Source organism: Alligator sinensis, unplaced genomic scaffold, assembly GCF_000455745.1.
Source record: "Alligator sinensis unplaced genomic scaffold, ASM45574v1 scaffold480_1, whole genome shotgun sequence".
Classification (NCBI taxonomy): Eukaryota; Metazoa; Chordata; order Crocodylia; family Alligatoridae; genus Alligator; species Alligator sinensis.
Window position 1 is genome coordinate 266,091 of NW_005842462.1, and position 25,382 is coordinate 291,472.

General features: G+C 39.5%; 1 protein-coding gene across 1 annotated transcript in view; it reads right to left on the reverse strand.

The window, feature by feature from the left end:
- LOC102376224 (piezo-type mechanosensitive ion channel component 2-like) overlaps positions 1-25,382 on the reverse strand; it is a 518,739-nt gene that overhangs the window by 213,976 nt on the left and 279,381 nt on the right. The window contains 1 exon segment of the mRNA XM_025212438.1: positions 10,819-10,981. Within this exon segment, the coding sequence (XP_025068223.1) occupies positions 10,819-10,981 (163 nt within the window).

Consider the following 25,382-nt stretch of genomic DNA (forward strand, 5'->3'; position numbering starts at 1 on the left):
AAGCCATCCCATGCATCTCTTTTTAGCTCCCAAAATAAAAAGCCTTTGGATTTCCTTTGCCACAAGAGGGAATATGCATTTTCCATTTGCAGTCTAATCATCCTAGTATGGTGGTTCATGGGTCTGGTGAATCTAGTTCAGGGGCAGGCAATTAATTTGGGCAGAGGGCCGCTTACTGAGGTTTGGCAAGCCATCAGGGGCTGCATGAGAGGCAGCCAGGGACAGATAAATATTAATTTTCTAAATTTTTTAGGGGCCCCACGGGCTGGATAGAATGACCTGGTGGGCCACATCTGGCCCACGGGCCGCATTTTGCCCACCCCGATCTAGTTCTTACTCAGTTAAATCACTCTAGTCTGGGTCTTGAGATATGTATGCTAGTATGGGTGGGGAGAAGCACTAAGAAGAAGTATATTTCTGGATAGGAAGACTGGCTGGAGAGTTCTGGAATCTCTATGATTCCAGGCACCTGCTAGTATATACCTAAACATTTTAAAGCACAATAGTCAAATTATTCCCCTGCACCATTCAGCAGATTTGTAACAGTTTAATATGTCCTATATATGAGATTACATCCTCTTTTATTATAGTGCCAAGATAAGAATTCTGAGTCCTGTTCCCATAAAAATGTTATGATAGCATCGATACGTAACAGGAAATGCAGGAGAACAGTGTGCTTCTGGTATTACTGGGATCCTCATCTTGGAGAAAATCTTGTGATCCAAACTGAGGCAATAAGTAAATGCAAAATTGATTTCCCAACATTTTCCTATAAAACACACGCACAAAATTTCTCTGGTTTGGGACCTTGACTGTTTATTTTGTCTGTAAAAAGACAGCATTTCAGATCAAGCACCTTTTATATCAACCCTGGAAATTGCAATCCCAAAATTTTCTATTGAGCAACTAGAAACAGAGAAACAGAGGTCTAGATCCCATGAAGGAATCCATTCAGTGTTCCCTGCACTTGTGTAGAACCCTAATGACTTCAAAGGGGCTCCATGTAGGCTGCTTCCAGGCAGAAGCATTTACAGACTCCTCCTCATTCTCTAACTAGGATGGAGAACTTCTAGGGATGTGAGCTATATTCAAGGCCTGATCCTGCAGTATCTTACAATTCTGCTCAAGCCTACAGAATTACCAACAGAATAGAAAAGCAGTGTGAGATCAAGTATGCAGTTTCTATGTCTTTACAAAGGCATTTGCATTTTCCATTACAGCTTCAAAACAAAACTAAAATATTTGAAATGCTATATTCCGTAAAGTGTAAAAATGCAAATGCTGGCTTCTCTGCTTCCATATACTCTGCTTATCTAACCCAATGAACACCCAAGGGATGGTCTTAATTGACAACTCTGAAGCTTCTGTTGCTCTTTTCTTAAACACAAATGAAACACTTCAGATTGCTGAGGTTGGGTGTACCATGAATGGTCCAAAGATTTTTATCTCTACCTGGTGATCCTTCATCTGTTGCTTGACCACTTTTTGATGATTAGGCTGTAATGCATATACACACTCATTGGAGAACAGTATTATTTCAAATCGATTATTTTGCAAGGCCTTCATCACCACATGGTTCAATCTGAGACTGCAATCCAATGCTTCATGGGCTATAGTTAGAAAAATATTTGTACTTCCATAATAAATCACTTATTATACAATTATAGCATCCCTCTGGATGCTGATTAAATCAAATAAATCTCTCCCTTCAAGGAGTATGTAGTATACTCCTATAGCATTTGTAAAGTCATAAAAATGTGTTTCCATGACCTTTGCTATGTGGAGTAGGGCCCCAGGACTTGTTATAAACAGATTAAATGTAGTTTAGGTTTTTCACTAATTTTGTGCAAATCCCAGGAGTTTCCAATGTACAACACGTTTTAAAACTGCCAAACTCAGATAAAGCACGGAAAAGGAAACATTATTGCCTCTCTGGCAGTTGTGGCAGCTACTATTATGACTAGTGCCAGAAGGTCCATTAGTTACTTTGGTGGCTATTTTATTAACATTTATTAGTTTTTAAATGTTTTATCTGGTGCAATATAAATACTAATGCACCAAAATATCTTCAAATCTCATAAATGTTTTTACTAACAGGCAGGCTTAGTCTGATCTTAAAGCCATTCTTGCATCAGAATACACTTTGTTTTGTGCTTACAGCTAAGGATATCGTGTCTTTAAATATGCAACATATTAATTCAATTACTTTGAAACGCTACAAAGGAAAAATGTAAGCCTTTAAACATTTGAATGATGACAGAAGTGAGAACTTTACTATCTGGTACTTTTCTATCTAGAAAGAAGTGAGTATCAAAAGGTTCCATAACTCAGAATTATTAGCATTCCGAAATTTGCTAGCATGACTTGCTAGTATGGCAGTAATTATCAGAAATGTCTGACCATGCACTGGTAACCTCACAAGAAAAGGCTCGCTCAAGAGAATTCAGGTGCTTCCTTCTTCCAGTTGTACCATAAATGCTGGCCAAATACCACCTTTTGCAGTACAATGATATTTCCTCCCAGCCTGAATCAGGAAGCACAGAGTGAGAAAAGGAAAAAATAAGTTTGAATCTTCTTTTCCTGCTCAGAACATAAATTTAGCCAAAGTTAAAAAACAAGTGTTGCATTTATTAGAGAGTAGAGCTTGGGTAGATTTTACTGATTCAGACCTGGTTTGATACTACCCACAATTGTATAAACACTACATCTCAATGTATTTGTGTATTAAGCTGTATATTATGCTTATAGAAATAAAAAGGGAGAACACAATCAGATTGATGTTTGGATGAATGTGTTTATATTGCTTGGGTTGTAGGTTTTAAAGGACAAAATATAATTAGAGAGTTTGTGCACATTTAGCTAGAATTTCCATGTTTTAATTTTTGCTCTGACATTTTTTGATGTGCGACTCCCAGTGCAAGTTGCTAGAAGTGTGTTTATACTCTGAAAAATGACAATGAAGAAGTCTAATTTAATATTCAACAGACTTCTCAAACTGGAAGAGTTTATTACCTAAAATAAATTATTGAGATTTTGATTTCCTCTTAGCTCTGTGGAACCGACTCTGCACATAGTAGACTGGATTCTCTCCCTTTTTGTATCACCAATAGAATTCCTATTCCAATCAGTTACACTTGAGCAAACCTACTGAATACCTTTGATTTCTACAGGTGTCCCAGAGACCATAATGTAGAGAAAATGGGAATTCTGCAACATACAGTATTTGACATTTCACAAAGTTCTATCTAAATAGTGTTTATATCTGAATGGTTTGGTTGAAACTGGACTGGGCATATTGCAAAACAAGGTTCTTGTAGAAAATTTCTGCTTCCACAGTCTTGGTTTTAACTGTACTAGAGGAACTGACTCTAAAGTTACCCAAGAATTCTGGTTTTCTTTTCTTTTCTTTTCTTAAACCAGTTTCTTCTGTTCTAAATCTAATCTATGATAACATTTCACCATTCATATTTTCAAGCTTGTTTATAAGAAGCCACATAGTCTACAAAACACAGTTTTGAAAAGACTATTGTGTATTTAAAAAAACCCAAAAAAGTTGAAAGGAAAAGAGTTTCCAGTGTTTATGGATGATTTTTCAAATAAAATATCTAAATAATTTACTTAAATAATCTAAAGATAAGGAGAAATTCTTGCTGGGAGAGTGATTAAATTGTCAAATTGTTTAGTGTTACAAACATATCTATTGACTTCAATGGGAGATTGATCAGTCTTTTTGTTAAGCCAAATGCAACCAGGTAGGGTTCATTTGTGTACAGCCACATGGAGTAGACCACTGAAAAGAGTGTACAAGATAACATTTTTTGTCTTAAAAGAAAGAGATTATATTAAAATGACTGATTCATGAATTCCTCAGGATTGCAGGAAAGCCAAAAGAGTATATTGAAGAATCTAAGACAGAAATATCAGAAGTGGAATAGCAGCAAGGTTTTGATTGGGCTCTCTTCTTTTATAAGTATAGGCTACAATTAAGTCCTAGAAATCAATTTGAATGGCATGTTGGCTAGAGCTCTATTTGAATGGGGCAGTCAAACATAGTAGTCAAAGCGTGCTTTCCCGTTATCAGTCTGCATGATTTCTGTTCTGCTTAACAAGACCTTGACATTTAGTACAAGTTGCCAATGAGGAATACTGATCTGTTGGAAAAAGAGCAAGGCATTTTGTGACAAGCAGCCACTTGTAGAATGTTACTCCATATGAAAGGAAAGACTCTCACAGGTAAACTTTTAGGACTCACACCCACTTCCAACTGTTTTAAGGGAAAATGTTCCAGTAAATTAACTGAACAGAACATAGGATCATAGGATCACAGGAAAGTAGGGCTGACAGGGAACATTAGCAGTTTAGTAAGGGAGGCATGAAATCTATTACAGGCAATAGCTATTGTACTAGAAAGGGACAGCAATTATTTTACTCCCCAAGATAGTGCCCTTGAGCCAATTCATGTGAATTCATCACAGGACACCATAGCTAATGCGATGATACAGTCTCATATCTTGATTTTAAAAAAATCATCAAGAATATAAAGAAAAACCAAAGCAAAGTGGGAAGAGATGGAAGACATGGAATTAAGAAGGTTGGTCTGAGATGCTGAAACATTGTCAACGACAAAGAAACTGGAAGGGTCTTTACTGTTCTCCAGGGCTAGCCAACACAGGCTGACAGGGGATATCATAAATACATCAGAAGTGTAAACATCAAGGAGGGAAAATAACAGTTAAACTAAAGGACACCGCTGCTGGCAGCTCAGACACTGATGCTGTCCCATGCACTCACGTGCTGAGTTACCCCCCTGCAATCAGAGAGGACCAGAGAAGATTGCATAGAGCATCAAACAAGCAAGGTGAATGGGCAACAATAACAAATGCAATTCACTTCTGATAAATGCAAAGTGATGCATTCTCAAGAGAAAAATGTGAGCTATTCATATACTTATCTGGTTGCTAAATTTATTTCAGGAAGGGACTCAATCCCTGGCCTGTGGGTCAGATCTGGCTTGTGGAGCTATGCCATTTGGCCCACAAGGTTCTTCACTGGCCCAAAAATTTGGTAGTTGGGGAGTGGTGGCACCAACTGCAACTCCCTTGCTGCCAAATTCCCAAACCTGTGAGGAGCCCCTGGGCTGGACAGTGTGCTAGATAGACTAGCAATACAGAGGTGGCCTGGGACTCAGTCCAGGCACATGGGGCTGGCTGAAGGCAGTGCAGGGCCCAATTTAGTGGTGTGTGCATGAGCAAGGTGGTACGGAGCCCCAAATGGACGGCACAGGCCCCAGGGGTGCAGCATGGAACCAAGGCAGGCAATGTGGGGCCCCAATCTGTTGAAGTGGAGCCTGATCAGGGGTATGGGTTCAATTTGGCCTGTAGCCCATCTGGCCTTTGGCCCCAGAGATTGAGTGCCACTTTTGTGGATAGCTCAATAAGGATATCTGTTCAAAGGACAACTACAGTCAAGAAAGCTTACAGGTTATTAAGACGTATAAAGGGTAAGGTGGTAAATTCTGTGTAAAGAACACACTTCAGTTCAAATACAAATGGACAAACTACCATATTTACTCAGATCTAGGACAATCCTGAATTTAAGACAAACTTCCCCAATAATTAGATTCTATATGTAGAACATTTATATATTTGTTATAATTTTTCATGAGTAGAATCTAATAATTGGAGAGTCATCTTTAAGTCATTCCTCCAACTGCTGCATAGGGGCAGGCAATGGGGAAGCAGATAGTGTGGGGAAGACAAGCAGCATACTCCCTGCTTGTGCCTGCCCCCTGCCACCTCTTCCCCCTATATGCTCCCTCCCTCAGCCTCTATTTCCTTTCTCCCCCAACCTCTGCTTCTCACCTTCCCACTTAGCCTCTGCTTCCTCCCTCCCTCACAGCTTCTGCTCCACCGCCCACCCCCTACCCTGTGCCAGCAGGCTCCGTCCCTGTTCTAACCTGGGGCACAGACCAAGGTCCCAGCATAATCTCTGTAGCAGTTGTGCAGGCTGCACACTGCTGCTATTGGGGCCAGGCTGGGGATGTGCTCCATGCCCCAGGCTGAGGCATGGATGACACCTGCCAGCACACAGTAAGGACACATGAAGGAGAAAAAGGAGGAGCAATGGCTGAGTTGGAGGTAGATAGGGGAAGAGGCTGCAGGGGGAGATGGTGGGGTACAGAGGAAGTGGGGGATTGGCAAGTAGCAGCTATGGTCTCAACCCCAGATAGCGGCTGGAGCCTGAGCCTTTCTCCCTTCCTATTAGGTTCTATTTACCATCAGCATGATGCTGGATGATATGGAACTTGGAACCAGGAGGACATTTCCTATGCATGCACAACTCTGAAACCACACTTAACCCTGCTCCTGGTCCACTTTTGAAGCAGCTTTTTGGACAAAGTGTAGACCAGTGCATTCTGCTCACCTGCTCAAGAACACCTTAGGTAGAATGGATAAGAACCAAGACTGAAGGGACAAAGGGATAAATACAGGAAGAGAAAATTACATGAAAAACTACTAATGTATATTTTAATTAAGATCAACTCCTCTTGTAAAGTTAAAGTTATGAAAACTTGAACAGATTTGCTTGTATCACTTACAGTGCTGGGCAATTAATCCAAAGTCTTAAGAAAAGTAGCTTTCTTTCTAAATACCTACTAGACTATGTATACTGCATCTGCATTTTGGCATATCAAGTCACCATGTGCACCAAATCACAATCGTATTGCAGCTGCAGTTGGGAAGCTAAGTGGCCCCTTTTTGCACCTTTTACACCTTTTGACTGGCATTGTGCCTTTCAGAGTTTGCAGTCTGAGCCATCCTCCAGCTATATTCACCTGTTTTAAATTTTCTGAGTTCCAATAAAAAAGGCCTGTAGACACGTTAGCTCCAAGTGCACAACCATTTAGGGGTGGTAATGAGTTGGACAGTTGCCTAGTATTTGGCAGACTTTTCTACTTCATGACTCACTGTTAATTAAAACCACACTGCTTATTCTTGGGACAGCATTACTTACAAATAATTGAGTGCCTCCTATTGCCCACCCACCTTCACTCCTGCTCTTCAAAACATTTTTTCTTTCTCATTCAGCTTGGTTTCCCCTAAATTTGGAATGAGGATTCCTGTCAGGAATTAAGACAGATATTTTCATTGGCCTTCACTATCTTTAATCCCTTCTGTTTGGATTCTGATACCACTTCCAATCTGAGTAATGTCTTCTTTTTCCATGAACCGTCCCACTGATTTAATTTTACAGTAGTTTTTAGGGGTGTCACTAGCAGCAGAAAGTACCTCTTTATATAAGGAAGGGTACTGGAATCTGGGACTTTGCCATCAGCTACACACTGATGATAATTCGGACATGAAGTGTGTCCTTTAAAGGTCTGATTAAATTAAAACCATTTAATCTGAGCTCTTCAAACAAATTATTTTAGATGTTAGATGCCTCCACAATATTTTTATGGCCCACTGTAAACATTCATCATATTGGATTTTCTTTTGACTTCAATAGAACTATAGCAATGTACACTAGCTGGTTTACACCAGCTAATCACCAGTAAGCAGTTGTTGAAGAGGCAAAGAATGTTGTTCATTTTCCTTTTTAAAAAAACATGCTTAATCAAAACATAAAACCAAATTCTTGAATACAATCCACATAAATTGGACCAGTACCCAAGGCTGTATTCACACATTCAAATAATCTGAGAGAATTCTCTTAGGTTTGTTCTCCTACTAGAAAAAATACACAGAACTACATGTACAGGTATTAATATGCTGAAGTCTGAAGAGTGGAAAGCTTACAATGCTGACACTGTGCAGCTGGGAATGGGGGCCCTATGCACACATCTCAGTGTGCTCTACAGGCTCCCTTAGTCTGTCTGGTGACAGATGGCAGCAGTACATAGGGCAGCCCTGTTTGGCTGACCCAGGCTGCCTATGATCAGTTTCCCTGCAGCATAATGTGGGATTGTGAAGGGGGCATGTTTTGCTCCCTGCTGAAGCAGCAGAGTTCAGTGAATGACACACTGTCTCCCAGGGGGAGGAGGGACAGCCAGGAAGGAACACTGGAGAACTATGTTTTCTTCTGAGAAAAGCCACAACATGTACAGACATTTGTTCTATAGTGATTTAACCCTGGTTATTCCCAGATATTTTTTCTCCTGGAGTGGTCATTTTTACTCTGGGAAAAAAAACCTGAACATCTGTACACTCAGTTTCTCCTGCGATAGCACTGACTCTCTCAGGAGAAAAACAATTTCTGCACGAGGCCAGAATCTCTTCCCAAGACTTAAATGTTCTGTAACATATGGAGTTTATGCATGATGCTCTCCTTAGACCATCTACCTGCTTCTATATTCCAATAAACTTATAGCCACTTTTGTAGGTTCTACCTAAGGGCTTGGACAAACAACATATTTGCATTGCTATAAACTTCCTTTACGCTGTTGTGAAAAAGGAGTGGACACATAACATACAGCCCTACACCAGGCTAACTTACATAAGTTCCGTTTAGAGTTACTCCACACAAACAACATAAATAACAAGCCAGTGTAGGTATCATGTGTCCATGACTATACAGGGGTAATGGTTTGCCCAATGCATATAATTTATTACATGCTTTCCTACCACATATTGGGGAGGCACTGTGACAACACCTACCACAGCAGCTACTCTTAGATAACTGCTCATCTGCCCATGCTGGATTCCAGTGTTAACAAGTCACATATCAAGACTGTGTGGCACAAATGATTGCAAGATGTCTGCAGACACATACAAAGAGACACCTGGTATCTGAAACCATGGGTTATGAAATATTTAACTTTCATTAATAAATGTTATGATATTTTAAGAGCAAACAGATTATTCAACTATAAACCAATAATCTGGCTTTGTTTTTGATGTAATGGGGATAAATGAAGCCATACAAACATTTGTTTATGGGGTTTATATATACAAAAGTTCTCTCCCTACTTTCTGTAATATCCTGACACCTCTCACTGCATTTCAGACTGCCTTGAGGTACTCAATGTATGAAAGATCCCATTTGAAAAGAATATTCTGTTCTATTTAATCAATATTTACTAGATTACCTTTACTTTACATTCCAGGCAAATTACCTGGTAGCCTTCTCTGCCTGCCATAGCTCATTTCCTTGTTTTCTCCATCAGACTCTTGCCCAAATATGAATTCCTCCATTCCCAGAACATGGGCTTGGATCCATCTCCAGTATAAATAAAAAATGGATACCAAATCTGAGTCTTGTAAAATCACCATTCAGACAAAGAAGAACCTGAGTGCACCCTTTTGTTCTTCTAGCGAGCTTCCATAATCAGATTACTTTTGTTTTATGCTTGGATATACACATTTTCTATATAGAAGATCAATGGCTTTAAAGAAGACTGTCAGAGCCCTGCTCCCATAAAATACAGCTTTCCTGTAAGAGAAATGGACTGAACACAAAAGTGCTTATCAACATTGTCACTGGGCTATACTTCTCAGCACTTGGAATGTCTCCCATTACAGCACCAGATGTTAGTCCCTACAAAAGCTCTTTTGCTCCATCCAGCTAAAATATAACCTTAAGACCAGTTTTACCAGCTCCTAGGAGATTCAAAAGAGCCAGTGGAGCCTGGTCAGGATCTTGGGCCACGGTCAATGGGATAATATGGGGCTAGCAGCTGTAACTTTCAACTAATCCCCAGCCATCGGAACAGCCCATGAGAACCCTAGAAAATGAAGTGGGAAGTACAGTAATGCTTATGTTGCACCAGGAAATAGACCGGGTATGGATAACCTGAGAATTCAGGAAAAGCAAAGATAACATATAGGAAAATCTTTGTACTCTCCTCCTCTCTAGAGCTGCACTAAAATATATGACTGATTCCCAAGAGGTAGCCCATCTCTAATTGCACTTTTGCATTAAATAAATGAGTTGTAATCATTCCATTGTGAGAAATACCTTCACAATTAAATATAAAGAGTAGCATCATCTTAATAAGGTCATATTAGAATTCCCACTTAAACCTATGTAGAGTAGAAGATAGGGTGCAGGGCACTTGAGCTGACTTGATCACTCATATTTTAAAAAAGTTATGTTGAGATTTATATCAGGAATCACAGTGTGATCTAGGCTGATTCCCACTGTGAATAAATAGGTTTCTTTATTTCTATATGTCTATCAAATTATGTATGTACACTGATTGTTCCTGTCTCCCCTGTTCCCACCACTAGTATGCTTCAAGAAGGCAAAGACAAAAGCATGTCCAGCAGAATATTCCCATTATTAACAAAATTAGACATCTTTTTCCAGAAGCATAGCTTTTGGAAGACCTTCCTTTCCCTTTTTTTTGCAGGTCATTCATCGAAATCATCCAAACACTGTTACTGGATGCCAGGCTTACCAAAATACAGACAAAAGATCTGATGTAAATGAACAGCAGATCTATATGTGGGTCCAAGGTTACCAAATCTGAATAATTTAAAAAACTGGAAAAGAAATAGATCCAGATTTGTTTGTCATAACAATGGGCTGAGCTAGACCTCTCAACCTATATCCCCTGAATATTTGAAAAATTCAGGCCCAAACTAAAGTTTGCATCTTTGGTTTGTCTCTAAGTAAAAAATTTGAATTCTTTTTTGTGCTTTATTAAGATAAATTATCATAGTGCACTTTTCTCTTTCAAATAATTCATTTTATTTGTGAAACCAAGCTCACTTGAACACAACCAATTCTTAGGAAATGGTTTCCAAACAAAACTCAAACACCCAGTTTAGTACTAGCTAAAAAGGTATATGTAAAGTAAACATGTGTATTTAATACCATTTCTTCATTTTCAAATTGCATGTTGTATTGGGCTGCATCCTCTGTCACTGGTTTCTGAACAACTTTTCTGCAGACAAGCCATATGGTCAAGCTAGCAATGAACATCCCAATATCTGGAACAAACACTCGGATCCCATTGCCGGCATCTGCTCCCTTCACACTGTAAGGAATGAAAAAACAAAGGTAATATCTGTTAGTTCTAAAAATATTTTCCCCAAATTAATTTGGCATCATATTTAAAAAAAAAAAAGTAGTAGAGAATAGACCTAAAAATACTGGAATATGACAAATGATGAAAGAATATAAGTAATTTATAAAGCTGTAATGAAGTATCTTACTTCTGTGTAATTACAATATAAGCGATTACTAGTCATTGTACAAATATTGAAGGGCTTTACATTATTTTGATCAATCAAAGCTAGTGTTGTGCAAATGTCCTAAAAAACATATTGGGGATAGATGGCATCAGCCTTAAAAGCTGCCAAAACTTAAGAGATCTATACCTGATTTCTAGAAGATAGTATTTTCTAGAGGAAACACCATTGCAATTATTTCCTGTACTGACAGGGCATGAAATTCCTTTCCCACCCTTGTTACAAGGTGATCCCCTCTTCCCTGATAACATTTGGCATATAGGTGGAAGTAAAGAAAATTCTCCAGTGCTGTGCTTGTTATATAGAAAGACAATTCCATTCTCCTTTGCAACTGACAGTTCTAAAAATGCTGCATTAACTTTAAAAGAGTCTAAGGAAAATAAAATAGTACATTTTACTAAAAATCAATGTTTAATGAAGTATTTTATTTAACTAGATCCCTTTAAAAGCACTTAAATATTAAGTACTAATGAAAGAGTGCCATGTCTGACTCTCCCTTTAGGATTTCCACCTCACCATCCTCCTGAATGGTACCTGAATGGCTGAGGGAATTTTATGAAAAGTACACAATACATTGCGTTGTATGGATTAAATTGTTTTGGCTGAGGCATATTACCTTTATGGGTTTGGATGCAGTATCTGAATTTAGTTAATTAAGTTAACAGGAAGTTAAGATTTGAAGTCAGTTGACACAATGGCTGGTTTATTTAAGCTGCTGTGTTGACTTATTACACCTTTTTACTACTAATGACAGGATACAATCTTAATTATTTTGAAGTGTACAGAGTAAAGCTGCCAAGCATGAAGTTAACACTTTTTAAATACATAGTTTCAACATGAATGGCCTTTTTTTTTAAATATATGTGTCTAGAACTGTTTCAGCCTTAAGGAAGACAAGGGGTTCCACTAACTCACAGAGTACAGGTGAGTGAGCTAGATTAGCTGCTCAGTGTTGAACTGTTAAAAAATATATATCCTGACATCTTTTTTGTGTATTTAGTATTTCTTTGTAAAAAAAATATCATCCCTTTCTGTAATCTAAAACTAACAGCAGTTAAGTTTAAATAGGAAACATTCCCTATGGATCCACCTATAATCATTATAACTGACTACATCATTCCAGTAGTTTTGGAGTCTCAAAAGTACTTCTGGCATCTTTACTGGAATCCATGGCAAGATACAATAAAAACACATTGCTGTTGACAGGACTCCTGCTCATCATTACATACACAGGGTAAAAGCCTTTTTGTTTTTTATTCAGGCAAGGTTCTCACTGGACATGACTTCCACTGCCTCATGCCCTGCAGTTGTACAAAATATGCATAAAAGTGCTACAAAATCAAAATATCATCTTTGCAGGCTCATTCTTCCACAGGTGTATATAACATATAATAGTGCACCAAAGAGCACTAATCAGACTTAACAGATTCAATCAGGTTCCAGATCAGATTTTGGACCCAATTTCCTTTTTTGACTCCTGGACTCAAATAGACCTGAACCACACTGATTAGATCACAGGCTGGCAACCTGTGCCACTCATCCACTTCGCAGTGCACTCCTCCACTGAGCAGCCTGCTGCTCCAATGTTTCGGTATTTATCCTCACTGCAAAAGAGGTGTATGGGGGTGGGGATCAGTAAAGAGAGTAAGGGTGGATAGCTACCACTCTGGGGGAGGGGGCAGGCAGCGACTTGTGGCCTTCATGGGCAAAAAGTTGCCAACTCTTGGACTTTGCTAAAAAACTGAATTAAGAGTTAATGGTCCCTTTCCCACTTGGATGGTATTGCTCTTCTATACAATTAGTTATCCATTGTAATGCAACTTCTCTTGTTTTGGAGCTACTCCTGGTAAAGACTCTTTGCTCTTATTTCACAGTCCTCCTTCATTTCTTCAACCAGATTTTGTTTTCATTTACACATGAAGTTGTACACAGGCTGTTGTTCTCTCCATTATTTAGCTCTCCTCCATAGCTCAAGCTATGTGTGCTGATTTCCCAGATTTAACATCTCCCACAACTATCCAGTTGGTCCAATAAAAGTTGTCTCCAAAAAAATCCTTTGCCTTTCATATATTTCCTGAACCACCACAGCTACAATAACCCTCCAAAATTAAGGATGACTTAGCCTAGGGATAGAAGTTAAACGAGTTTAAGTGAACGGAAACTGATGTAAAACTGTAACAGAACAGAAGTTCAGTGCACATAAACCACTTTCAAAATGGCCAAAACCAGTTTAAGATAAACCTGGTTGGATGTAGTAGCAGACTTAACTGATTTAGGTCAAACCAAGTTTTGGAAATTCTGTCCCAGATCCCTTCCTGGTTCACATTAACTCACAGTCCCCAGCATCCCAGAATGCTTTGCAGGCCTGGGCTATGCTGTCTGCTCCAGTGGAGCAGGGACTGCCTCTCCCCTCTGCTCCTTAGCCTGCTTCCTGCCTGCATTCTTCAACCCATAGGAATGGGGGGAGGCAGAGGAACACCCCCCCAGACCTTCTAGCCAGAGTCTACATAGCACATGGTGGGAAGGAAAGCCCCCATATTGGGGGCTTTTGGACCTTTGGCAACTCTCCCCCTGCCCTCTTCCCAGCTGCTCATTGCTTCATCAGCTGCCACAGGAGGAAGGAAGAAGCAATCCTCCTGGATGGGTACCTCACCCCAGCCCAGGCTCCCTCAGCCCAGGGCAGCCCCAGGGAGCTGAGGGGAATTCTTCCCCTCCCAAAGCCCAGAGCTGCTTTCCTTAGCCCCTGTGAGTCCCAGGCAACTTCAGGGAGCAGAGAGAAATTCTCCTGTTCCTCTACAGCCAGTCCTGCATCAGCTGCTGTGAGTCTGAGGCAAAACTAATTGCAGGGGAGCAGAAGAATTTCCCTCTACTCCCTGAGGCCACCTGAGACTTGCAGGGGCTAAAGCAAGCAGCTCTGGAGTTCAGGAGGGGAAGAATTGCCCTCAGCTCCCTGGGCTGCCCAGGGTTGGGGGACCCTGGGCTGGGGTGGGGGGAAGCATGGGCAGGCATCTGGCTGGAAGCACTCCTTTTCCCTCCCTCCTGTGGGAGTGGCTGAAGCAATCAGCAGCTGGGGAGGGAGAGGGGGGAAATTCCCAGCACCTGGACAGGGTACTCCTCAACCTGCTCTGAGGGACAGCACAGGGTTGGGGGCATATACCGGGGAGTCAATCAGGGATACTTGGTTGGGCTGGCAATAGCCAGCAGGCTGGCAGATGTGCTCTAGTACCTCCAGTCTACTGACCTGGGTCAGTGCAGGCCTCCCCCTGCCTTTCCCAATTGAAAAATGAAAGTCAGTTCAGTTAGTTATTGGTTCAACATAAGCAGCTTAGAGGAAGCTGCCTAAATTGAATTGATTCTGCCTACAGCTTTTTGACTGTCTATACTTACCCTTGAAGATTTAGTATGTTTAAAAAGAATATGAAAACTAAAATAGAACCTTAGCTTAAGATTTAAATTCAATAAAATTCTGCCTCTGACTCCCTCTATCATTATACTCTTGCTGAATTAACCTGCACTTGTATTATGACAACAGTTGAATATCTTTTTGTTAGTGGCTTCCAGGAGTACTGAAGCAGAGAAAAGATTAAAATACCTGAGTAAGACATTCCCCAGATCTTAACCTTGTGGTTACTAGGTCACTATGCTTCTTTTGCTGCTGCTTCATGAAGAAAATGCTACATACTTGACTGATGTAAAAAAAGGTACATACTTGACTGATATAGGATGTAGATGACCTGTTTGGCACTACAAGAAGTGTAGGCTGATTGACATTAACAAGCTTGTTGCTCAGTATGGTGGCACTTATTGCAAAAGAGAGATTAAAACCAGACAAACCTCTGTGATTACATTTTCTGTTTTGGCAGAAGGTGATGAAAAATTACATTTTACAAGTGTAGTTAAATATATATGCATGATGATAATAATCAGAAACCAATTTTAATTATCTTGACAGTTACATTGAAACTGAATGCTACAGCTGTGCTCTAAATGCATATTAAACTGTTTTGAATTATGGCCTTATGTAGTATCATCACAGATGTTTCAAAGCAGATCACAGCACCAAGTGAGCAAAAAGATTTCACATGATTTTAGTCTACTGTTAATATAAACAACACAGAGATTTGCAAAACACCCACTATGAATATGGGTAATGTCTATGAAAGAACTATTTCTATAGGGGGAGACCATTCTAGAAATAAAATCACTCATTTCATAGTAAATTGAGTCTTAAAATTTAGATCCATTAAATTCAGTTAGTTACACTACAATCAATTCAAAATTCCGTTTTAAAACATCCACAGTTCTTAGAGGCATTCTACCTCTTCACATTGCATTCTTCTGCTTTATCTTCCTCTGCAAATCACATTCCAGAAAACATTATGTAAAATAACTGGGGAAGAATTTTATATGCTGCTGCTCACATTTCCTTTCACTATACAAAACCACATGACTTTTCAAAGTGTATATTGTTTAATATTTTCAAAATGTACAATGAAAGATGGTCTTATAAGAAAGGTAATTTAAAACAACAGTTCAGACAAGAAGAGTACAGCCCAAATTGTAACAGTGTTAGAGCTAGGCAAATTGTTCACATGAATGGCTTATTTGTTAAAAATACAGCTTTGCATCAACTCATCTATTCACAAATTCATGCTGAATTTGGAAACTAGTTTCAGTCAAAGAATGGGAGAAAATTTAATGTTCCATTTTGATATTTTCAAAATGATTTTTTTTGCTTCAAAACAATATTTTGTTTAGAAATTGATCCAAATTTAATCTTAAAAGGGGTTAAACCAAATGAACATGAAATAATTCATTTCAGGTCAAGTAAATTGTTAAAACTACATTTTAACTGGCCTAAAAATATTTTTTGATCTTTCAAGTCTAGTTACTGGAGCAAGAAAAAGTAATTACTTTCAGAGCTCTCTTTGGTACCCCCTGGACAACAGAAAGAGTGGAATAAACTATAGTCATTCCATAAACTTTTCTACTCTAATTAAGGAATACTATATATTTTGCAATTTACTAACAGCCTAAACTTCATAGTATTTACTGCCAAAAAAGCTGCCTTTGGTTTACGAGCATGTCTCCTAGAGAAACATTTTTGTCTGCAAGAATCATACTATATAGTCAATTGCAAAAGACCCTGATCCTTGATTAGCATGGCACCATTCGTCTGAACTCAAAAAATTGCCCCAAGGATTAGTTTTATTTATAATGCACATGTTTGTCAGGAGTTTATAACACAACCATAAACACATTCTGGGAAGAACTTTGACAAAATGAACCTCAGAATGAGAGTTATTCTTTCAATAAATTTAAAGGAAAATGGGTAAGGCCAGACCTGTTGGAAAGTGTTGGAAAATGTTCTGCAGGAGGACCAAAATGGGAAAAAAGTTAGGGATGTGAAATGTCTTCACACTTGCAAAAAGCCAAGTGAAATTAATTGCACATTTCTGAACATAAGAGTGACTATGACATGTGAGTGCATGGTTACCTATAGCACCTTTTTGTGTTCTAAAAATATGGCATTCTAGTTTTTGCAACATCTTGTGGAGAGGTTATATTATTTTTCCCACCAATATGACACAAACATGGGAGTTCTTCCTCATCAGTCTGTCCACATCCACACATTGACTTATACTTAAATTACAAGTTGTTTGGAACGGCAATTATCTTTTTGTTCCATGTTTATACAGTGCTAGACATTGGGGGACCAAGTCAATTTCTGGGATTCCTAGACACTCATACAATACAAATAATAGCCAAATTACATTTGCTGTTTTAAATGTTTTGCTTCTAGGACCCAATACTACAAAGCTCCTATTTACTTCATGGGAGCAAGAACCCTTAAGCCAAAATCCATATGCAAACATCTGGAGTCAATAGGCTGGATCAGGCATTAGAGAGCTGCATGAGCAGGAAATGGTTTTCCAAAACTAAGGCACACTGCTGAGCTGCAGAGCCCTCCTGCAATTCCATGGCAGCTGGAGAGTAGATATAAATGGACTCTTGTATCTCATGCAATGAAACTGTACCAACTCCTCTGCACTTATTCTATGAGTAGCTATAGATGTGAGAGCTGTATTTGGCCCTTAACGAATAAACATCAACGTCTGGCCCCTTTTTGTAGTGCTATAAGGGTGTTGGATGTTTCATGTCACAGTAACATTGTACCAAAAACTGGTATCTACACTTAATTTAATAGCAATATTCTTTTTGAATAGTGATGTTTGAAAAAAAAAATTAGTTAATGTTGGGTTAAGCACTTTTGCAATACAGAAAATGTTCTTCCTTGCAAAATACCTGTCCTAAGAAAGTGAAGCATACTTTTGGTTTCAGACTCCATTCAATATAGTTTGTACTTTTCTAAATACTTCAGGAGCCTTTGAACTTGTGTGTTGGGTTGTGTGATCTAGCATTCATTGACCTAACCAAGGCCTTTGACTCCATCAATCGTGAAGCCTTATGGAAGGTGCTGGCTGGCTAGGTTTGATTGTCCACTGAAGTTCATCAGTGTCCTCAGGCTACTCCATGATTGGATGACTGCCACAGTCCTTTGCAATGGATCAGAGACAGACCCATTTACCATCCATACTGGTATCAAACGTCATTGTCCCAACCCTTTTCTCCATCTACCTTGCTGCGATTTTGAGTCTCATCTTTGACCGCCTTCCTCCTGGAATTGGGGTTGAGCATTGAATGGGTGGTCAGCTTTTCAACCTGTGGCACCTCCACAGCAAAATGAAAGTTACCAAGACTGGCATCACTGACCTTCAGTATGCTGATGACTGTGTTATACTCACTCATACTGAGACTAACCTGTAGTCCACCCTTGATCTTTTTTCAGGTGCGTACCATTGCCTAGGACTCTCCCTTAATATTGGGAAGACCAAGGTGCTCCATCAGCCTGCCTCAGCACAAGCTGCCCCCCTTCCCCACAAATTATCACTGGTGGAGAACCCATGGAAAACATCAAGCATTTCCCATTCCTAAGTAGTCACCTTTCCCAGTCAGTCAGTCTTGATGTAGAAATTAAACATAGGATTTGCTGTGCCAGCATATCCTTCAAAAAGCTGCTTTGCCATGTCTTTGCTATCTGACATCTGCAGATGGAAACTAAGATCCTGGTCTACAATGCAGTGGTTATCCCCACACTCCTCTATGGGTGTGAGACATGGGCGACATATTGAAGCCATCTTCAGTGCCTGGAATAGTTCCATCAGCATTGCCTTAGGAAGGTTCTTCGCACTAGATGGGAGGACCTCTGCACCAATGCCAGCATCCTCTCTGCAGCTAACATAACCAGCATTGAGGCAGAGGTCAGGAAACATCAACTCCGCTGGGCTGACTACTGTGTGTGGATGGCTGACACTAATCTCTCGAAGCAAGTCCTCTTCTCTCAACTCAGTCATGGTGAGAAGACTTGCGGAGGACAGAGGAAGCACTACAGTGACACCCTGAAAGCATACTTTAAGAAGGGCGACATCAACCTTACAAACTGGGAAGTGCTGGCTGGTAACAGGTCATGGATTGGACTTTTCAGTCATCTTAAAACTCACAAATAACCCTCCCCCCCTGCTCCTCCCAGAAGACATCATCCTTGTATTGAGGGATAGATGTTACTACAAAAAGTAAGATGCATATGTTCAAGCCACTTGTAGTACCATGGGTGGCAGAGAATGGATCCATCACAAAAATGTTCCTGTTTCAAAAAGGAACTTTTCTGTAACTCTACATTTTGTAGCCCAACATACAACATCTGTCCAATTACATGCAGTACTAAATGGGGATTCTCAGACCTATAGCATCACACAATGCTCTGCTGTGGTCCTGCTGAGACTCTTCTGCCACCGCTGCAACAGCTGATGCTCCTACAGCAATGGCAGCTGCAGGAACAGCTGCCATTGAGGCTGATGTTGTAGAAGCATCAGCAAAAGCTTGTTCCCCTATGCTGTTAGTGGCCCTACAGTTTGTCTCTACAGCCTGAGGCAGATGCTTCTGTGGAGGCATCCCTTTTTTGCCTCCAGCTGATCAGCTACCATGGCAGAAAGAGCCAACTCTGTTGGGGACAGCCTCAACATCTGCTGCTACTCTTCCCTTATTGAGAGAGGCAATGTGAGCAGCCCTCTTTGCTACCTTGGCAAGCAAGGGAGAGGGCTCTCTTTGCCAGCTGCTGCTCCAGTCTGGATATTTAACTAATTTGGGGTGCTTAATTTGAGTTGCTTAGCATTATGTAGCAAGCAGTATCCTATAGCTGTGTTCAAAGCACAGCCTCTTAGGAACACACAGTTAGTGATCACCTCTGAAAGCCGATTTAAGTAATTTGACTTAGCATCACACAGAGACTCTATGACAGAGTGGAACAGAATTCAATTCTCCAACTTCACAATACTTCATACATCCTTTATGTAGTGGATTCTCAGAGGATATGATAAGGGGCCCATCAGAGGTGCCCTAGTCATTTAGTTAAATTCTAGGTCTTAGAAGGGGCTCTTGAGGAACTTTGCAGCTGGGCAAAAATTAAAGATGCCCCTAAACTACTTTAACTTGAACTGATGGCTGAACTGGTTTCAAGATTAGAAAAACATAAGGTCAATGTAAATGCATCTATCTCTACGCACCTTTAGTTTTGAAGGAACCTGAGGATCCAATTTGGACTGACAATTATCATTTATTTGCACCATACTCAAAACAAAGCCGTCAGAAACGAGGAATGGCACCTGATGCCCAAAAGCTTGTCCAACAGCTCTCCGAACAAAAGATGCTATAATAAAGCCCTGCCTCTCTCCAAAATTGAAGTAATTCTGGCACTGTCCAGTACCCACAGGTTCAAATGTTATGCCAGATATGATCACTGCAGCAAAAACTCACATACTGTCTAAACATGCTCAAAATGATGAACATTGATAGTTCTGCTTTTAACCCACTCTGCTTCACTCGCACCTGCATATCAGATAGCTATGTTAGCTACGTTATAAAATAGCTAAATAAAATGATAGCTATGTTATAAAAATAAAATAAAAAATTAGTTATACTTTACCTGCAGCATTATGCGCTATCATAAAGAACCATTTTATCTTAATGTGACAGTCCTGCTCTTTGTGCATCAAGAACATCATACACGTTTTAGAAAATATACCTGAAGATGTTGGGAGATTTTTTAGTCACTTGAAGTAAAAGAGTCAGAAGAACGAGGGATGTAAAGATACATAGAAAACTAGTTCTAAAAATATTTAGCTAGATCACACAACCCAACACAAGTTCAAAGAGTCCTGAAGTATTTTTAAAAATACAAACTATGCCCGAATTAATTCTGAAACCAAAAGTACGCTTTACTTTCTTAGGACAGGTATTTTGCAACAAAGAATATTTTATGTATTGCTAAAGTGCTTAACCACACATTCATTAAACGTTTTCTTTTGAAACATCACTATTCAGAAAGAATATTGCTATTTAAAACTAACTGTAGACACTACGTTTTTGGTACCATATTACTGTGACATGAAACATCCAACATTAAGAAATGTATAGATCTGTGCTATGTATGTATGTATAAAAAGCGGGTTAATGTCATTATTTTAAAAGCATCTGCTCTTCCCTGTGTTTTATAGATCTGCTAATAAGGAACAAATTCTGAGGTGTCTAGAGCACCACACAAAATGGACTGGGTAAATTAGCAGTTATCACAAACAACACCCAGAACCCTAGAGCCACCACATAATGTTTGTTCTGCTTGTCTGTTACAGCTCCAAAAAACAGCAGGATGAACTGATGCCACACAAGAAGTGGAGACATTCCTGTCCACATGTAGGGTCACACTGACGCCAGCCCCTAAAAGCCCTGTGAAAATGGCAAACCAACTCCTAGTTACACCTTATTTCAGGTAAAAGTGAGAATAAATTTCTGGATGGAGAGAGCCAAAGCGAACAAGAAATAACTGATGATATCTCACCTTGTGAGTGTCTGGACAAAAATAGCATCATAAAGTTTGGAATAGATGGATTTCTTTTGTGATGAGTTCAGAAAATATTTCAAAATTAATTTATTTGTTCTGCCTCTGCAATTTTCATCAACTGAAGTTCAATGGGTCATTTAAGATCTAATTTTTATTATCCCTATAGTCAGATAATTTATGAAATGTAATGCAAGGGATATAATGTACTGATATGAAACAAAGGCATCCCTATATTTTCCAATCAATTTCAAATAATATTTATCTATAACATTCTGCTAATTTAGAATATACTATATGGTAAAATCTACTGTTGTACTATGGATTCAGATCATCCACTACTTAGAAGAATTACGTACAGGGACCTGTGCTTCAAGCTGGAGTCACTCTGTCATTCCACTGTGAGCATGGGGGAATTTACCCTTTAACATCCACCAAAACCAAATGTGCCACAAATACCTTAGGTTCAGACAAAGCCAGAAACATTCTCTTAAAGGCCTTGCCCCCCCCCCCCAATATCCTTGACCCATGAAATTATTCCTATTATTTTTCATCTGCTCCAGGTAACTGGAAAATTTTGTTCACTTGGTGTTATCCATATAGTACACTTCATTTCATCTGTTAGTAGCAAGTGAAGGAATATTGATAGAAAACAAGAGCGTGACAAAGTAAATTTATTGCCAGCAATGTTTTTCTTAAGGCCGAGTTAATTTGTATCAAATATTTTTGAGCAGCAAATATCTGTTTTACTTCACACAAGTACACACACACACGCATGCACACACACAGTTACTCCTTTTACTGACCACCAAAATGTACAATACAGAAGCCATAGTGGGGTTTGGCTACGTATCTGAGAAAAATAATTCACAGCTCTTAATATGAAGCTACTTAACTGCCCATTTAGTTGAGAACAGAACTGAAATGACTTTGGTGGATAAAATGCTTCCACACAACTGCTGTCTCAGGTGAGGAAAAGATTTTCTGTGTGTTGAAAACTAGCATCTTGCCTGAGCTCTGGGAAAAAGCACATTGCTTGGGTTACAATGAGACAAAAACTAGTTGCAACAACAACTCCTAACTTTACTTGCCATGTTCAGCCTGTTTTGGTTTGTTGTTTTTTTTTAAAATCAAGAACCTTTTACGTGTTATGTAACAGTTAATATTCTACGGGCCATGAACTTCATTATGCTTTGTATGCCAGTTGCTATTTGGAATTCTCACATGATTTATTCATGAACAAAAACCAACAAAAACAAAATAAAACATAAAGCCAAACTGTTAAGCATGTGTCCTAGAGAGTTTCTGGATACTAACTGCAATGCTGATTGCTCTCCAGATTATAACAAAAGACCAGCTCACATTCTACAGCTGGTAAGTTTACCACTGTACCTCTCCCAGCTACCAGGGTCTGCAGCAGACTGGGCTGTGCCAAGAAAAACACTGACAACAGCCTAACAATTTACTGCTCAAACAACACTAGCAGTAAAATACCAGGTATCAGATATTCATTTCCTTTGAATCCCTGAATTAAATGGCATGCAAAAAGTTAACTGAAATTAATTTAGCTGAAAAGAAAATAAGAAGCACATGAGGTGGCAGGAACAGAGCAATTTAAAAATCTAGTCTAAACACTGGGACAAATGGGCTATTATGTGATGGCAATGTTTTCTGATAGAACTTATACGTATTTTTCAGGAACATAAACCGGCGTACTGGAGCAGATGAACAGTCTAGTTAGGCCAGGCCATTATGTATGACACCAGTCAGCACCAGACACTCTAGAGGTAAAACAAAAAACAAACAAACAAACAAGAAAAAAACCCAACATCCCTTATAATAGGTAATCAGGTACTATAAAAATCTGATGCTGGAGGAAGTTCTGTCCTAACTCTAGTTAGTAAAAATGAGTGTTTAACATCATAATACATTTTCTTCCTATATAATATACTGTAGATGTTTATATAAAAAACAAACACTCTACTTATCTTCATAATGCTATGCTTGAGCCCTTGCTGAGGAACCATGGTGTCTAATTAATATTAGCTCCTATCATACATCCTCTCTCTAAATGATTTGTTACATCTTCACCTGTCTTTCTGTTAGTTTATTTGCTTATTTCCTTGGGGTGAGAACTAGGAGTGTGCGAAATAGGCCTTATTCGATTCGGATTCAGATTTGGCCCGAATCAAGGACAGCGATTTGATTTGTTGATTCGAATCACTGTCCCTGATTCGATTCGTCGAATCTGAATCTGAAGATTTGATGCTGATTTGGAGAATCAGCGATTCAGGCATAGACACAGCTTAAATGGTTTTTCTACATACCTCCAGGTACCAGGTGTGGCTCATGAACACTGCGATGCTGGGGCAGATGGAGTGTCCCATGGGAGCATAGGGGGCTCAGTGGCAAACCTGGAAGTAGACTGGAAGTACTTCCGCTTCACTTCCTGGTCCACCAGGAAGCACATGGGGGGGCTCCCCCACACCCCCCCAGCTTGGTGATCAGCCATGGGAGGACCTGGGGTGCCTCCCCAGACCCAGGAGGCACCAGTTGCTAAGCCGCAGAGGCACAGGGGGAAGCCCCCTGTGCGGTCACCAGCGGACCCAGAAGTGAACCGGAAGTGTTTCTGGTCCACTTCCAGGTCGGCTACCACACATGCTGTGGACCCCCCCCCCCACACACACACTTCTGTGGGACACTCCATCCACCCCAGCATCGCAGCATTCACAAGCCACCTGCTACCTTGAGATATATAGAAAAAACATTTAAAGCTGTGTCTATGTCCAAATCTCCAAATCCTTCTGAATCTCTCCGAATTGATTCAGATGGTTCCAATTTGATTCAGAGACATTAAAGGGTCTCTTGATTCGATTCAGATTTGGAGATTCATCCACCGAATTGAGCTGAATCTCTGCCACATCGAATCAGTGCCCAAAGCTTCGCACAGCCCTAGTGAGAACCAGGGCATCTTTGTATACTATAAGAAATTAAATAAAATTATTTTCCAGTAATTGTGAATATAGATAAGCTTTTGGCATCAATATCCTCTAGGATCATGTTAATTAATAATACCTTGTGCAAAAAAGCATTTTCCTTTGGAGCATGAGTTCTTTCCTTTTAATTTCATTGTGTGTTTGTGGAGGAAGTTGTCCGATTATTTTGAGATCTCCTGATTTGCCTTATTTACACTGTTTCCTCTTTTATATATCTCTATCCAGTCATTTTTTGGGGCTGCTCTAAGTATATCCACAGCATAATATATTCAGAGTATATCCAGTATATCCAGATACATCTAGTATATCCAGAGTCTAATATATCTCTAACACAGCCAGAGTCAAATCCTCAACACAGGCTAAACCTATTTTATTGTTTTAATGGAGTGGTACAAAAGAGACTTAAAGCTGGCAAGAGAGGCAATTAGGGATTCCTCTGTCATATGAAAATACCTGAATGTCTCAGAGCTAGTGAAGCAAGCTTATGCAAACCCATGTGAAGGGGCACAGCAGAAGATGGACTGGGAACTAAAAGAAACATAACTGAAACAAACTGTATGCTGGTGATTCTGGTCCTTCAGTTGTTCTTTCTTATGTAAAATCATTTTCCTTTTCATCAGGTGCATTAGACTTATACCGTCACTTTGGTAATATTCATTTCAGTACATTTAATCATCCTGACAAGATATACAAGTGTTCCTCATATTAGCAAATCACACTGTTAAGAGTTAAGAGAGTTAAGAGTTACTCTTCCCTGGGTTTGGAGCTTGTGTTGCATCTCCTGGCTTCAAATTTCTTGCTGTGTTTGCTGTAGCCTTGGCAGACTTTTTGAGTGTGGCAAAACAGCAAGAGCATGGTTTGTCTGAGGACTTGCAGCAATCCAGGTTCTTGTGGCTTGCGATCTGTTCTTTTGAGAGTGATATTTTATGGTCAAGATGAGGGTTCTGAGCATTATACTTTTTGCAGTAGATTGTTTGCATAATGGATCTCAATATCAATGTAACTTCGGACTTTCACACAGGAATCCATACAGGAATGGAGGGTATTTTTTCCTTCAGGTTTTTAGTATCTGAAATAAGTAGTGTACATTGCTTTGACTGAGATAGAACACACATACCTATATATATATATATATATATATATATAAATTAATGGAAACAGCCCTCCTATGTCTGTTCATGATTTGCAAATATATTAAAAAATGAATAGTCTGATAAAGAGTTTATACACCATTAG